This window comes from Sinocyclocheilus grahami, unplaced genomic scaffold (genome assembly GCF_001515645.1).
Source record: "Sinocyclocheilus grahami isolate Dianchi unplaced genomic scaffold, SAMN03320097.WGS_v1.1 scaffold21.1, whole genome shotgun sequence".
Taxonomy (NCBI): Eukaryota; Metazoa; Chordata; class Actinopteri; order Cypriniformes; family Cyprinidae; genus Sinocyclocheilus; species Sinocyclocheilus grahami.
This window is the reverse complement of record NW_015505200.1, coordinates 4,518,443-4,532,358: the sequence shown is the minus strand read 5'-3', so window position 1 is coordinate 4,532,358 and position 13,916 is coordinate 4,518,443. Positions and strand designations below refer to the sequence as shown.

General features: G+C 37.7%; 1 protein-coding gene across 6 annotated transcripts in view; it reads right to left on the bottom strand.

Annotated features, from left to right (window-relative positions):
* Positions 1 to 196: 196 nt before the first annotated feature.
* LOC107557297 (serine/threonine-protein kinase PAK 2-like) overlaps positions 197 to 13,916 on the bottom strand; it is a 22,602-nt gene continuing 8,882 nt past the window's right edge. For 4 of the 6 annotated variants that reach the window (XM_016240707.1, XM_016240714.1, XM_016240689.1 and 1 more), the window contains 13 exons: positions 6,970 to 7,202; positions 5,926 to 6,029; positions 5,527 to 5,671; positions 5,322 to 5,443; positions 5,067 to 5,199; positions 4,876 to 4,939; positions 4,702 to 4,750; positions 3,972 to 4,084; positions 1,948 to 2,065; positions 1,762 to 1,861; positions 1,483 to 1,679; positions 1,201 to 1,338; positions 197 to 912 (listed from right to left, as the gene is read on the bottom strand). In XM_016240707.1, the coding sequence (XP_016096193.1) occupies positions 826 to 912; positions 1,201 to 1,338; positions 1,483 to 1,679; positions 1,762 to 1,861; positions 1,948 to 2,065; positions 3,972 to 4,084; positions 4,702 to 4,750; positions 4,876 to 4,939; positions 5,067 to 5,199; positions 5,322 to 5,443; positions 5,527 to 5,671; positions 5,926 to 6,029; positions 6,970 to 7,156 (1,557 nt within the window). In that variant the 5' untranslated portion in view covers positions 7,157 to 7,202 and the 3' untranslated portion in view covers positions 197 to 825. Of the gene's footprint in view, positions 913 to 1,200; positions 1,339 to 1,482; positions 1,680 to 1,761; positions 1,862 to 1,947; positions 2,066 to 3,971; positions 4,085 to 4,701; positions 4,751 to 4,875; positions 4,940 to 5,066; positions 5,200 to 5,321; positions 5,444 to 5,526; positions 5,672 to 5,925; positions 6,030 to 6,969; positions 7,203 to 9,864; positions 10,027 to 13,916 lie in introns of those variants that run through there. The other 2 variants (XM_016240703.1, XM_016240680.1) reach the window with 2 other exon arrangements.

Sequence of the window (13,916 nt, the reverse complement as noted above, 5' to 3'; positions counted from 1 at the left end):
TGAAAATGTTTCTCATTGAAATGCTATGTTAAAAACAAATTAGATTTAACATGCAAAGAATATAGCTAATTATTCTATGACAACCTCTGGAGATGCATTAAGGTCTGGTATTCTGTCAGATTTTTAGTTAAAATATAAAATACTGTATACATGCACAAATACAAAACTTGTAAAAATGTCCTGATTCCTGTTCCCCCCCCCATTTCTGCATGCGAATCAAAATACATAATATACAAAATGATTTAATAAACTAAGTTTTGCAAAAAAAATTTAAAAACAGAAATGGTTCATTTAATTTCATACAGCAAAATTGTTCCATTTTGTTGAGACAAGTAAAGGCAAATAGGTAGTAGGCACAAGTGACAGGTCATTAAGAGAGGATGGGACAGTTAGAGAAGTAATACTTCTCTAGAAGGTAAAAAAAGTACTTTGTTAGGCCAGAGTTCAACAATACTCAAAACTAATTAAAATACAAGAGAAATTTGAAATGTTCAGGTACACACTGACCAATGCAATGGTGTCTGAACCGTTTACATTAAACAAATACAATGAGAGACATCAGTAGAAAACAAGAGAGGTCTACAGTCAGTGGCTCCTCTGGTTTTGTATTCCCTTAAAGGCACATTAAAGGAGAGTTTGGTGTGAGGAGGCAAGACATGGTGATTGTGCAAGTTAGTCGCCCAGGTGGAGATGACTAGGGTCCTCAGGGCTGAATAGCAAAGGTCCTTCACGGGACTAGAAGGGGGACCCTGCTGGAGTGATAGAGATTCTCACAGGAATCGGTTGCGAGAAGGAATTTGGCCATTGGTACATAGTGACAAACGCCTAGCGGTTACTCTTCATTGCCTCCTTGGCAGCAAGTATAAGGGGAGTGAGGCTGGAGAGAGGCTTCGCCAGCTTGAGGAAAGGATGCTGCAGGAGACAGAAGGATATTAGCACATTTTCCAGAAAAACGACTAGTCATCAATACCTCCACAGTCTATGCTAGGGGTTCCCAAACCCTTTTTGTCAGCCAAACCCCTATTTATCTATTTTAATTTGACATTAAATTTGATTAATTATTAGCTTATCATCACATCACAAACCTATTGCGAATTCCCTCCCAAACCCCCGTTTAGGAAACCCTGGTGTATTCAAACAGAGGTATAAACTGACAAAATCATTTGTCGAGGCATTTTGGGATTCAGTTTTGCTCTTTACCTGCAAGAGTTCTTTTCCTCCACCTCTCTTCTCCACATCCATCTCAAGGCAGCGGTTTAGGAAGTCTCTAAAAATGGGTGACAGCTTCTCTGGGTTCTGCAGCTCTGGGGTGCCATTAGTAGCGATGAGGTACAGTGCCTGGAGATGAACATTAAGCATTAATGCTATAAATCTTTTCTTTAAAGTTAAACAGATCACTTGAGCCACCGTCATTAATTACAAAAAGACTTCATAAATGAATCAGTGACAGAGTAATAAAAGTATAAGACAAGAAAGGCTCACCCTCAGAGGGTTTTCATTAAGATAAGGAGGTTCGCCCTCTACCATCTCAATGGCCATGATACCCAGGGACCATATGTCCACTTTGGGCCCATATGCTTTACGTGTGACCACCTCAGGGGCCATCCAGTAGGGTGTTCCTACCATAGTGCTTCTCTTACTTTGCTCAGGCGTGATTTGAGCACAGAACCCAAAATCAGCTGAAAAGAGGAGAGCAAACAATTCAAACAAACTGTTCTGACATAATGAAGCCAGGTCTTGACAGTGGGATTGTGGACTCACTTAGTTTGACAGATCCATCCATTCCTAATAGAACATTGTCACTTTTGATGTCTCGATGAATGACCTGGTTTGAATGCAGGAACTCTAGAGCTTGTAAACACTGTGGAGGAAACAGACAACAATGTTCAGGTGGTGATGGGAAAAACTAAGGGTTCAGAGCTCACAACTATGCCAGAAATACTGTACCTCTCTGCAGACAGCAGCAATTTGTGCTTCATCCATGCAGGTTTCTGTAACCACATCGGTCAGAGAGCCTCCAGCAAGGTACTCCATTACCACAAAGAGCTCATCTCCTACCAAGAAGCTGCACACACACAAAAAACAGAAGGTAGATGTTACAGTAGATGGCTGGAAGGGGTTGAACGACTTCTGATTTTTTAAAAAGTCAACTTTTATGTGATGAAAGTCGAGTCGAAGTCGACTAGTCACTGATGACGTCATTAATGAACAAATAAGTCTGGAGCTGTGATAAACACAGCTATGGCATATGACACAGCGCTGCCCACATGGCTATTGCACCTATAACAGCTCATTTTTAACAGTTCTTTTGTCTTTGAGTCGTTATGTTTCTCACAGATTTCTGCTCGTTCTAAATCAGATACAGATAAAGTAGCACAGTAAAGATTCCATTCATATGAATGCATTAGTGAGAGCGATTGCATGTCTGAATTAATTCTACCTGGCAGCGTCTCTCTAATAGTAGTGAAGCTGTGGGATTTAGTTATTAAGAAATATATGCTTGAACTAGGGTTGTGACGGTGAGGAAATTTTCCCACCGGTTAATCGATGTGTGACAACACCGGTAATACCGGTATCACCGCGGGGGCGGGGCGTTCCCCCAGCGGCAATTCGGAGTAAAGCAATTGTTAGTTTTTAGTTCGTTTGAATTTTCCCTCTTTTCCTCGCTTTCCTTTGCTTTTAAATAGCTTAAAAGCGCCGTGCTCATTTTTCTTTCACTTTTGAATTAGCGGCAGTTCGGCGTCAATTGCTTAAATGCAACGACAAAATACAACATCAAAGTCACTTTAGCCTATATATAAAACATAGAACTTTTATTAACAAAACAAATAAAAATACACCATGCTATAGGGCAAGCTATGCCTAATATAAAACAACAAATAACTTACATAAAGTTTAATAGGTATACAAAACTGGAAATAAGTAAAAATGTATAATATATAACCAAATAAATAAGAAACGTAGAACGTTTATTAGCAAAACGAATGTCAAATAAAATAAAATGACAAAAACCAGCAAACAACGTGGAACCAATTAAATAAGAAACTAATGTTTAAAAAAACTTCCAAAATCCCCTTAGATAAACGGCAAAAGTCAAAAGGCTTTTCAAAATCCAAAATATTGCCAAACAGGCGCTTTTGCATCTCGTTTCGAAACTAAATCATCCGCGATCGTCTTGTCTGTCTCACCTCACCTCACTCTTCTTGTCAGTCAGCTCGACTCACTCTCCTCACTGGATAAATGAAATCTGATCTGTGATGCGACTGTCGTTCGGCACTTTGCATTGAGTATCCGCATTCAGATTTTAATTGCAGTGTCTGTTCTTTTACTGAACTAAATGATTTTTATTACTATAAAAAAATCAAAACGACGGTGGGCAAGTGACGTAACCGGTGTTAAGGCTTAACACTGGTATCACCGCCAGCACCGTCTATCGCGGCAAGCCTAGCTTGAACTTTTCAGTTTCAAAGCTATTTTATTGAGAAATCACAGAACAGTGTTGACAATACATTTCCACACTGAATGATTCAGTGTGCACGCGATCTGCGTGTGATGTACGAGCTACTGTCTGTAATGTGTGTCCGTTACAGTGCAGCAGCGCATTAGATTAGAATGGCGATTAACTTACCTGTACAATAAGTGGTTTAAAACGTGCATTCTCCTGTTCATTTTTGAGCATCCAGTAATATAATCTCACATGTCTTGCGGAGTGCTTTCAGAGTATGCATTTATTTGTCATTTTAACTGTTTGGAAATGGAGAGTAAATGTGGAAGTCCTTCAAAGATTTCTTATCCTGTTGCGCCCTCTATAGGACCAGTGACTAGTCGAAGTCAAGCTTAAAGCGTCATGGCAGAGTATTGAAGTCGACTAGTCGGTGCAACTCCTAATGGCTGGAAACATATTATGGGACATAATGCACAAAATAACATGACTTCAGCCATGTTTAAATAGCTTTAAGGGATGTAACTACCTGTCTACAAAATTGACAATGTTTGGGTTCTTCATCTCCTTCATCACCAGGATCTCATTGATGATCAGCTCCTTCTTGGGCTGCTTCTGTAGGTTAATCTGCTTGATGGCAACCTATGGAAACACATCACTGTCAGTTTGCTTGGCCTGTGTCAACTAACTGAGAAAGGCCAAAAAGAAACTTAAATTATGGTGGTCCATTTCATGTTAATGTAGTATGATTAATTATATTAAATACAATACCATTGAAAAGTTTGGGGTCTGTATAGCTAAGTTATAGGTGCGTTTTTAAAAAAAAATTTTTTAAAGTCTCTTATGCTCACCAAGGTTGAATTTATTTGATCAAAAATTAACTAAAAACAGTAATATTATGAAATAATACAATTTAAAATTCAGTTTTAATATATTTTAAAATGCGTCACAATTCTTCACAAATCATTCTAATTTGCTGATGTGGTGCTCAAGAAACATTATTAATGTTGAAAACAATTGTGCTGCTAAAAATGTGGATTTTTTGATGAATAGAATAGAAAACAGCATTTATTTGCAATAGAAATCTTTTGTAACATTATGAATGTCTTTATCATTTTTTATTTAACGCGTGAACAGTAGTGTACATTAAGCAATTGTCCTCGACCCATATGTAAATTCAATTATGATGTTGTTTTATTCAAGGACTTTTCTCAGGAAACAGATTAAAAATTAGATTAAGAATTGAATAGAGAAAATACCTCTTGGCCAGTAGCAACGTCAATGGCTGTGTACACCGTACCAGACGCACTGTAAAGAGAAAACATTCAATTGAAGCAATCTTTCAAAGTTTATAAATTCAGCTACTGATAATACAGACTGATATATTGAAAGTAAAACTTCCAAAATAGCTATGAATCATTGAATATATTTACCCTTGTCCAATTTTTTCGTATCTTGTGTATTTTTTCTTGGGGTCTCCAATACTGACAATAGTTCCTGAGATCAATCACAACAACACTGAATTCTGTCATACAAAATCACTTTCACATGTTGCAGTGCACATAATAACAGTATTGTTATAGTGAGCATCTTTTAGCATGTTTAGTAATCACCAAAGACATACTAAGTTTCTCCATAATCTCCTCATCTGTCATCTTGCCCTTGCCCTTCTTCTGTTTATCTGCAGCTTTGCAACCATCTGTATCTGCAATGGCAGCAGGTGCCGGAATGGGATCGATGACAGAACGAGTGTATACCTATCCAGACAACAAATACACCAACAATATGGCATATACTCAAGAACCATAAAGTATAAAATGAAAAAATAATATTGCCTTTTTGATATGACAAATATGACAAAAAAAAAAAGTTCACTCACAGATATTGTATGATGAGGACGTGGTGCTACAACAGGAGGTGGGGCTTCATCATCGTCATCATCATCAGGATCCTTGACTGGTGATTGCTCTGAGCCTTTTTTTGCTGGTGGTGCATCTTTATCTGAAATCAAGAGAATGAACATAGACATTAGAGGATAAATACTAATACAGTTAGACTGGTGTTATGTATATGTACTCATTTACCTGTAAAGCTGAGGTATTTCTGCCTGCTGTTGCCTGTGGAGTCGTAGAATTTGAGCACATCCAGCACAGCCTGAGGGTTTTTCTTCTGCTCAGATTTTGTGATGTTGGAGGTCTGCAGCAGCCGAGCCCACTGCTCTGGCATGCCCTGAGAGACAGAAACGAGAAAGATAGAGAAATGGGAATGAAAATAAGAAAGGGTTAGGGCCTATCTAATAATTTGATTAATTAAACTTCAGCAAATTAAATCAGCGCACTATGACAGACAGGAGACAAATGGTCACAGAATTCAATCTAGGCAATTGAATTGGCAATTATTTCAGCATTTGATGGATTAGGACAGATCAGGGGCAGCATGGGTAAACTGCACTAAAAGAAAGTAGGAAAGTACGTCTCACTCACAGTGAACTCCCCCGTGACAGAATCGAAGCCCACGTGTATGGTGTGCTCAAAGTCTGAAGGGTTTGAAATCTCTGGACGCTCCTTATCCTTGTCTTTTTTTCTTCCTTCAACAGAAAGAATGGTTGTGGTTACATGCTTCTGATCACTGGCAAAATGACAGATTTCAGTGGATAATTTTTTACGATCAGTGATCCCAAGTCTGAGATGAGCCTCTATGCCCAAAAATGTGATCAGTTACAGCGTACTATAAGGTCAATAAAAGGGATGTGTTGAGTTCAATACAAGCAGAGCCTTATTGTCACCATTTGTGGCATTGATTACCATTGAAAATATTTAAAAAAGCAAAAATCTGCTTTATAGTAAGCCATTAACAATGAAAGTAAACAGGGCAATGCCATAAATGTTGAAAAACACATTGATTTGAAAATATAGCAACTAGAATTGAACATTAATCTTAACATGAGACTAATGTGATGGAATCACTTGCTAACCTTGTACATTACAATTTTATCCAAGGCCAAAGAGGAGAAAAATACTTTTTTTTTTTTAAAGCAAAGAACAAGATTTTCTGTGTTTTTAGGGCCATCAATTAAAAAGTTAATCAAATTAAATAAGCCAATATTTAATCAAATTAATCACGTAAACAAACACATTTTACAAATAAGCTGAGAAAACCCCAAAAAATCTTTATAATTGAGAATTTACATACAAAAAAACTATTCTTAATTATTAACTTACAAGCTAAATTCAAACCTCATAACATGCATAAGGTTAAACGTTTTCACAGAGAAAATTAATATACATGAATGATGCTGTTAAAATATCACAAGTTCATCTGCTTAAAATGTTAAGTCCTACTGCTAAAATTACAAATTTGCAGCTCAACAATATAATAAATAAAGACAATCTAAGTGCAATTTTTTGTGACTTAAAGAAAACCCAATTTCTGAGTCACAAGTATTTTTCTGTGGTATTCAGCACAAATTGTGTTTTGTATTGACCCAAAATACTGCTTTTAGTGCAACCTGGGTCGTCTGGTCCTACCTTTCTCTGCTGAGAATATGGATATGATCTTGTTGCGCGGTTTGTCCCTCTTCTCCTCTGGGACAGAGGGCAGGGGTTTAGAACTGGGGTTTGTTGACATACTGTCCTTGATGCTGGTGCTAAAGTTGCTGCTCATTCTGACTGGGGGGGCAGGGGGTTTGTCCTCCAGCTCTCCGTTGTCAGACATGACAGGGAAACACACTCAGAGGGGTAATAGGGTTTCAGAGATCAACCTGCAGCAGAGAAACAAACATCTTAGCTGATAAATGAATTGCTGCACTAAAGACAATTAGGATACAACAAAATGAAGAGAATGACAGATAACAGTCCATTTTGGCAGGAGACTTTATCAGGGAAAATCAGATTCATCACTGGCAAATAACAAGCAAAATAAACAAACCAGCCAAGGTTGTTCATCCAGTAATGCATTGCTTTAAATGCCCATAAAAACAATGTAACTATTTCAGTAAAATTTCAAAGGAACAATTTCAGAATTTTATTGTACAGACCTTTTATGAGAGCTTTCCAACCTCTATAGCCACACCAAGAGTCTGCTAAAACAGTGCAAAGCTAACTAACCACTAGCCAACAGCTGCTACTGTGCTACAAAAGCAGCCAGTCAACAAGTTAGCATGGACAGAGAGACTCTGTCTCATGTTCTGCTAGCTGCCAACTCTTTTTTTTAGATCCGCCAACAATGTCCGCCCCTATGCGAAAGCAACTGAAACTTTTTGGAGTATTCGCTGCCACTGCCATTCATCTGTAACAGAGAGCTGTCAGTTAGCTTAGCATTGCAATCCTCTGAGAGTGACAGTTCTAGCAGGTCATCATTTCAACTGAAAGTGCTGAGGTTTTGAGGTCAGAATGCAAGTCTGCACAACAGGATGCCTTGCTAAGGATAACTGGGTGACATAAGCACACTTAAACCTGGTGAGCTTTGCTACCTTGCTGTCTAGTGGCTATGATAGCATCTTAACCAAAATACAACCTCTTAACTAAGTAACTGATTTGTTGCACTAATATATATATATATATATATATATATATATATATATATATATATATATTTCTGTACATTTTTCTTGCCTGATTCGGTCATCTTGGATAAGAATTTTCACTGATGCTGTCACAATGGACTATGGGATTGCCTTCTTTGTAACAGGCACATGCCATGCTGATTAGATTTCTGGGGATCTTCAGTGGGGCCACATTCTTAGGGTATTTTTGAGAGTATTTCTTTGTTACTGTTATGCATTTTAAGGGCTGTCAAAGTTTATTGTAAAACTGCACTGGAACAATATTAAATTGACAAAGTGCTATACAAGTATATTTGAATAAAATTGCAAATGATTCTCTTAGTGATGAAACGAAACTTCAGCAACGATAATGTGTGGTTTTGGCCGAGATAGTTTTGAAGCGCGGACAAGCTACAACAGGTAAACATGTCAGCAGTGTGGACACATTTCACCATGACCAAAAATGATGATAGAATAACAACATCTAAGTTTAGTTGAAATATTGAGAGGCAGAAGAAATTGCTGAAGAAATTTGGTTCATTACCTGTTAATAGCCCTCAACAGCATATTTAGTTCAGTTACCGAAAGATTATTTTTCATTTTTGGCAAAAAACCTACTTATTGATTGCTTGTTGGAAGCACATTTATTGTTCTTTAAAATTCTATCTAAAATTTCTATCTTTTTTATTTGATTTTGGAATAGAGGTGAATTTAACAATGTGTCCTGAATCTTTTTGCTTTCAAATTTCTACTAGTAAGGAAGACATATTTATTCTGTAGCATAATAGAAAACCCCATCAGGTGCATATGACCTCAAATGGTACAAAGGGGTTTTCGCCAACAGTCTGTCAAGTCTGGTTAGAAATCAGTGCCATCACACGGCTGTCTGCATCCTCTCCGCCCCTGTCATCAACATGTCCAAATAAGGTAAAACCCTGTCTCACCTTAGTGAGGTTAATTCAGCAAATCATATGCAATTCAACCTCATCATGACCACAATGTCTTCCTGTTTGACAGTACAGTTCAAATGTGCATTGTATTCAAACAACAAAGGCCATAGATACCTGACTAATTACAACTGCAGAGACAAAAGAGAGTGTAATGGCCAAGACTTCTGAGGTTTAATGAATCTGAAAAATACTTTTCTAACAAGTAATTGCTTCAAGCATCCATAGATTACACACGTTATAGTTTCTTATGAATAATTTCCAGAATCAACAGTCTAGCTGAGCAAACTCAAATTAAATTAAAATGACAAACAGTGATGCAATATTAAAAGTTTAGTTGAATGGTTTAGTTGAAACATTTCACTACATCACTTAACTTCTATAACTGAGACCTAAATAAATCCCAAAGAAGTGCTTTCATCATGAAAGCTTAAAAAGATCCTTAAAAAGACAAAAATAATGTTTTACCTGAGCTTTAACAAAGATATTTCTGAAGAGTTGAGAAACGATCAATAAAAGACTAACTATTGCACAAGACTTGCATGATCTTAGACTAACACTCGTGAGCCAGTTCCTGTTTCCCTATAGAGAAGAAACATGGGCAGAATAAAGATCAGTGCAGTTACTGCAACAAACATTCTCAGAAGCTAGTCTGGTTAGAAATAGAAATAAAACTTATATACGTATCACATGAAATCTAACAACAACATAAACCCTACACAAAACAAAAACCATGAGCTCAAAACACTTGTATTTTTTCATCAAGTAGTCAAACAAATAAAATCTAAATTAATTCAATTCATTTATTTTGAAGCCCAAACAGTTTAAAGAGCTTATTCCAGCCACTTCCACTCCACACTTCAGCTTGTAAAAAAGGCGCATAGTCAACTCTAAAGAAATCAAGGAAAAAGGATGCAATCAGATGCCAGTACCACCAGTGATGCAATCTCACCCTGAAGAACCCTGATGGAAAGATCCAACTGACGTCCCTGGCCCAGATCTGGCACACTCCTGGGACATTGAGGGTCTTTGCTATGGTGTGTCCACAGCCTCTTTCTCCCTGTGCTTCCACTGAAGAGAGCTGAGATAAGAGGCGTGTTGAAGCAGGCGTGCTTCATTCCACAGCAGGATGAAATGCTGCGAGTGCAGTCATGCCTTTGTGCTGCGCACTGCTATAGTGATATACCATTCCTCAGGCTTGATGTAAGGCTCTACGGCGGAGGAGACATTAGACTGGACAAACCTTTACACATTACTGACTCTCGCTCTGAGGAGCCATTACTGTTACACAAAAATCACACTACTAGAATGAATCAGGATTATGGGAGGTGACTTAAAAGCTTGATTTGAGAGCATGTTCACCCCCACAAATCTATAAAAAAAGGATGTGAAAAGAAAAATCTCTTGTTTGAAGCATGGCTTCATTCAGTATTGAATAACACTACACAGATTGCCAGATCATTGCAGATTTCAATACGAAATTTTTAATTTTTCCTTAAGGAATGTTATTTGGGATCATCAAGTCTTAACTTGTTGTCCCGTAATGACTTGAGTGATTTGGAGAGGTGTGGCTCTCTCCAGCACACAGTGTTTTATAGGCTCAAACACACTTCTGAATGGTCCATTTCATTAGTTTTTCCACTCAGAGCCAGTGTTTCAGGTTTCCACTTTAGAAACTGTTAGTCTAGCACTATCATGAATCTTACGGCCTCAAGCTGCTGATTCCCCAACTATTTCTGTGAAGCCATGCATAATGTGATTCAGGACTCCAAGGAAAAAAAGAAAACATTTAGGAATCAAATTAGCCAAATAACTTATTTTGTTGATAAATTACAGAATAATTTGATAAAGAGCGAGTGTTGTTCCAAAATGACTGAGATTAGTTTTAAAATGCTTCAAGAATCTTTTTCACTGAGAACTGCTTTGTAAGAACTATTTATCTGTGAATCAGACATCAAGGCTCGTGCTGAATTCACTGTTGCATGCAGGAAATACTGGCATGCACTCTGAAGATGTACTTAACCAATGAGTCACAAGACAAAATGGATGCATACAAAGTTTTCCACAAAGTCAAAGGTGAGCAAATTTAAAATTATTGTCAACATTTTTTATTTTTTTTAATCACATCTGTGATAGGCCTGGGCAAAAAAAAAAAATTTGATTTTTCGATTAATCGTTTCTTTAAATGACATCGATTCGATATCGATTCTCAAAAGCCGCGAATCGATCTTTTCCGGTATTTATTTCAGCACACATTTAAAACAAGATCTGATTAACGTGAATCTTATCATTAGTCTTCTCCACTAGATGTCACCCTTATTTACCTTGCGCGATGTTACAACAGAAAGCCTGTCATACGCGTGATTCGCAATACTCCAGTGAAATGCTATAGTAATACTATAAATCTGCGGAAGCATTTGATATCACGCATAAGGCACCATGATTTGCGCAATGAATGAATGAATGGCGGATGGCGCGGCGCACTGTTTTGTTTACTACACACATACTAAAGCGCGGATGACGCTCGCTGTGTTTTCAGCTTCTGCCGTTTCACTATATGATGATTTGAACACGAATGTCATCTCCAGCTGCTCTGAGAGTAACTTCATTATCATTTTACCGTTTCATTTGAGAAAACTACCATCATATCACATACACAGCAGCTGCAAGTTCTTCACGGCAACCCGTCAAAATAAAAGTTTAGTTTAATGTTAAGAAACTGTCAGAATATATTACTATTTAGCAGTCTTAAGACTCAATGCTACTACTGCTAATAAATATGAATAAATCTTTATTTTTAAAGGAATAAATCACACCTGTTTTAACAGTAAACCTCTGTTGTGCAGCACTTTGTTTGCCAAAAAATAAAAGGGTTTAATTTTCATTTGATTAGGATAAATTAAATTAATGTTTTATGCCTTCATCTGATTACCAGAAAAATTAAGAACATTTTATAGGGCCCTACTATTGTTTAAAAAAAGGTTTAAAATACAGGCATGTGGTTCTTAATTTCTTTTTATTAATTCACCATTTGTAAACTGATGTTTACTGTTCATTTTTTAGAAATATCAATAGCATTTGTATTAAAACTATATTCACTGAATGTAATTAAAAAAAATCGAGAATCGAATCAAATCGAGAGCTTGCTAATCGAAATCGAAACATCTGAATCGATACCCAGCCCTAATCTGTGACCATTTCAGTTGTAATTTCTAGAGCACCTGCTGATGACCACATATCCGTCTGTCAATCATCCATTAATCTTGAACTTTGCTGATTATGTGAGACAGTGCTTGAAGTGGAAAAAAAGAAGAACTCCGTACTGGCAACATATCAGAAGTGCCGGTACGCATGAAAAAGCATACCGCCCACTTCAAGCACTGATGTGAGGAATTAAAACAGTGTTCCTCAAACCAGTGCCCTGCAGATTTTAGCTCCAACCCAAACACACATGAGCAAGTTAATCAAGGTCTTCAGGATCACTAGAAATTCACAGGTAGGGGAGTTTGACCAAGGTTTGAGTTAAACTCTGCAGGGCAGCAGCCCTCCAAAACCAGTTGTGAGGAACCCTGCTTTAAAAGAAGATAACTATTCAATATAAAAAAATCTCAATGAACACAAAGTGGACAAAAGTGTTTGCTAAATGAAAAAGTGCACATAAATACAGTGGTGTGAAAAGGTTTTTGGCCCCTTCCTGTTTTTTTTTTTTTTTTTTTTGCATATTTGTCACACTTAAAAGATTCAGATCATCAAACAAATTTTAATATTACTCAAAGATAATGCAAGTAAATGCAAAATGCAATTTTTAAATGATGATTTCTTTTATTAAGGGAAAAAAGCTGTCCAAACCTGCCTGGCCCTACGTGAAAAAGTAATTGTCCCCTAAATCTAATAACTGGTTGTGCCACGCTTTGCAGCAACAACTGCAATCAAGTGTTTGCGATAACTGGCAATGAGTCTTTCACATCGCTGTGGAGGAATTTTGGCCCACTCTTCTTTGCTGAATTTTTTAATTCAGCCACATTGGAGGGTTTTCGAGCATGAATGGACTGTTTAAGCATCTCAATCGGATTTAAGTCCGGACTTTGATTTGGCCACTCCAAAACCTTAATTTAGTTTTTCTTGAGCCATTCAGAGGTGGACTTGCTGGTATGTTTGGGATCATTGTCCTGCTGCATAACCCAAGTGCGCGTGAGCTTGAGGTCACAAACTGATGGCCGGACATTCTCCTTCAGGATTTTCTGATAGAGTGCAGAATTCATGATTCCATCAGTTATGGCAAGTCGTCCAGGTCCTGAAGCTGCAAAGCAGCCCCAGACCATCACACTACCACCACCATGTTTGACTCTTGGTATGATGTTCTTTTTATGAAATGCTCTGTTGGTTTTACGCCAGATGTAACGGGACACACACCTTCCAAAAAGTTCAACGTTTGTCTCATCAGTCCACAGAATATTTGCCCAAAAGACTTGGGGATAATCAAGATATTTTTTGGCAAATGAGAGACGAGCCTTTGTGTACTTTTTGGTCAGCAGTGGCTTTAGTCTTGGAACTCTCCCATGGATGCCGTTTTTGCCCAGTCTCGTTCTTATTGTTGAATCATGAACACTGACCTTAATAGAGGCAATTGAGGCCTGCAGTTCTTTAGATGTTGTTCTGGGTTCTTTTATGACCTCTTGGATGAGTCCTCGTTGTATTCTTGGAGTAATTTTGGTTGGCCGGCAACTCCTGGGAAGGTTCACCATTGTTCCAAGTTTTCTCAAGTTGTGGATAATGGCTCTGACCATGGTTCGCTGGAGTCCCAAAGCCTTAGAAACGGCTTTATAATCCTTTCCAGACTGATACATGTCAACTGTTTTGATTCTCATCTGTTCTTGAATTTCTTTAGATCGCGGCATAATGTGTTGCTATTTAAGCATGCTTCACTTTGTCAGACAGGTTCTATTTAAGTGATTTCTTAATTCAACAGGTCTGGCAGTAATCA